Source organism: Colobus angolensis, unplaced genomic scaffold (assembly GCF_000951035.1).
Source record: "Colobus angolensis palliatus isolate OR3802 unplaced genomic scaffold, Cang.pa_1.0 Scaffold34, whole genome shotgun sequence".
NCBI classification, from domain to species: Eukaryota; Metazoa; Chordata; class Mammalia; order Primates; family Cercopithecidae; genus Colobus; species Colobus angolensis.
Genome location: NW_012116710.1, coordinates 6,287,825 through 6,290,344, shown reverse-complemented (window position 1 = coordinate 6,290,344; position 2,520 = coordinate 6,287,825). Strand labels below are relative to the sequence as shown.

The 2,520-nt window shown below is 58.5% G+C and overlaps 1 protein-coding gene across 1 annotated transcript; it reads right to left on the bottom strand.

The window, feature by feature from the left end:
* ZFP36 (ZFP36 ring finger protein) lies at positions 1–2,519 on the bottom strand. Its single transcript, XM_011952435.1, has 2 exons — positions 2,475–2,519; positions 1–1,664 (listed from the first exon to the last, which is right to left on the bottom strand). Exons 1-2 carry the CDS (start codon positions 2,514–2,516, stop codon positions 708–710), a joined length of 999 nt encoding a protein of 332 aa, XP_011807825.1. The 5' UTR covers positions 2,517–2,519; the 3' UTR covers positions 1–707.
* Position 2,520: the final 1 nt, after the last annotated feature.

The window sequence follows — 2,520 nt, the reverse complement described above, 5'->3', positions numbered from 1 at the left end:
GTTTATTTAAAAATGCCCCAAAACACAAAAATAGACTTTTAAGGTAACAATATATATTACTAAATATATTATAGTCTACTTATAATAATTATACCGTCGTTTCCAATATTACAAAAAAAGAGAAAGAAAAATACAAGGGAAGCAGACGACCCAATATATATAAATACTATAAAATCATATTAGAATAAATAAAGTCGTCATAAATAAAGGGTCCATTGATTTATGGGTGGGGTTTGGCAACGGCTTTGGCTACTTGCTTTTGGAGGGTAATTTGAGCACCAGGATTCCCCCTCAGGAGAGGTTCCAGTTACCAGGAGACACTGGAACCTCAGGTCTATAAAAACTGGAGGGGCAGTGAAGGCCTATTATTCACAGCACATAAGATTCTATGAGACAGACTTGGGCAGGGAAGAGGTGGGGGAGTGGGCTCATTGCCTCCCTTAAATATGCTACATTTTTTTTTTTTTTTCAAAAACCTCAGAAGACACTCCATCCCCCACCACCATGAATACTGAGCTTGCACACTTGGGGACCTGCCCCAGTGTGAGGTCAGGGGAGTGGGTTAATGCATTCTGGAAAAGGGGGTTACTTGATTACTTAATTACTGTCCCTCAAGTCCCCATAGCCCTGGGGTCCATGCAGAGACCACAGTGCAACAGACGTGGCTCCCCGCTGAGATCCAGCTGATCTGACTGGGCAGTCACTTGTCACTCAGACACAGAGATGCGATTGAAGATGGGGAGTCGCCGGGGGGCTGCCGCGGGCTGCGGTGGTGCAAAAACCCCCGCCTCGAAGACAGGAGAGTCAGAGCCCCCCAGGCTGCTGCCGCTGCTGGCATATTCATCAGGGTCGGATCCCAGGGACTGTACAGAGGGGGTCCGAACCAGGCCACCCAAGGGCCCCCAGACGCTGACAGGAGTGGCCCTTCGGCAGGAGGGGCAACAGAGTGGGCTGGGGTCTCTTCGAGCTACGGGGGTACCAGGGGCAGCAGAGAAGGCAGAGGGTGACAGTGGAAGGTCCCCAGGTGGTGGCGGGGAGCTGGAGGGCGAGAAGGAGCTGGAGGACAGGGAAGGGCCGACCAGGCCTGGTGGTGGTGGTGAGGTCCGGCGGCCGGAGGGCAGGCCGGAGAAGCTGATGCTCTGGCGAAGCACAGGAGGGTGGCCCGGGGCCGCCAGGTCTTCGCTGGGGTTGTGGATGAAGTGGCAGCGAGAGCCGTAGGGGCAGCGGCCCTGGAGGTAGAACTTGTGGCAGAGTTCTGTCTTGTACTTGGGGTGGCGATTGGCCTGGCGCAGCTCGCCCAGGCCATGGGCAAACTGGCACTTGGCCCCGTAGCGGCAGCGTCCACTCTCTGAGAAGGTCCGACATAGCTCAGTCTTGTAGCGCGAGGGGGTGGTGGAGGTCGCAGTGGGCGAAGTGGGTGAGGGTGACAGCTCGGGGCCCAGGCGGGGAGCCAGCGGTGCGAAGCCAGGGGGTGGGGGCACCCAACCACAGCTGCGGCCTTCCACCAGGCTGGTGGAGCGGCCAGGCAGGCGGGAGGCGACCCCAGACGGGCTGGAGTCGGAGGGGCTCAGGCTCCAGAGTCCCGAGGAGCCCCAGGCTGGGCTGGACTCAGTCCCTCCATGGTCGGATGGCACCGGCACGTCAGGGCTCAGCGACAGGAGGCTCTGCGGAAATGGGTCGGTTAAGGTACCTGAAAATGCAGGGCGACGCCCCACCCCAGCTGCAGGGAACTAGAGCTTGCCAGGCCGGTTTGTGGGCTCCTGGCCTGAGCCCCACCCGCCTGCAAAAACCCCTGGGTTCCGGATGCCAGGAACCCAGATTTGGAGGTTCTGAGTTTACCCACGACCGAGGCCTTATCCCGAGGGACCCAGGAATCCCGGCTTTCCCGGCTGGACCAAGAGAGGGCCCCGAAGTCAGGGCACACCACTTTTTCCCAATTTTGGGTCTCTTGCCCTCCCCAGATATGACCCACGCGTCGGGATCTCCAGTTTCACAACTGGAGGAACCGGGCAAAGTTGACCCAGGAGTCCGAGTGGCTTCGGTTTTAGGGTTCTCAGAGAACTACGGTCAGGGACTGCAGAGACAGAAGTCGGATCCCCCCCCACCCTGAGACTTCAGCCCCAGGGACGCCTCCGCGCAAAACCACGCCTTCAGCAACAACTAGGGGTGAGCCAGGTATGGGGGCCACTGCCGCCTCCAGGCAGTCTAGGTCTGAGAAAAGTTCTCCGACTTTCCACTCGCACGGGCCGCCCCACCCATGTTTGGGCCAAGAGCCGGGAGTCGTGGGCTCCATTTTCACCTCCAAATCACCAAGCTGGTCTGAGCGGGAGGCAGGGGCCCCAGGCTGGATGGCGCGGCGCTAGGGAGCCCCAGTTGGAGAAGAGAGGCAAGCGTCCCGGGATGGAGTTTGCGGCACTAGAGAGCTGGGGAGTCAAGCGTGCAGGTACCGGGGGTGCCGTGCGGCGGGGACTCACCTCATAGATGGCAGTGAGATCCATGGTGTAGCGGTTGGCCATTAGA

Coding starts and splice junctions, on each gene's coding strand:
- ZFP36 (XM_011952435.1), bottom strand. CDS start 2,516: ATGGCCAACCGCTACACCATGGATCTCACTGCCATCTATGAG. Junction 1,665..2,474: donor ATCTCACTGCCATCTATGAG/GTGAGTCCCCGC, acceptor CCATTTCCGCAG/AGCCTCCTGTCGCTGAGCCC.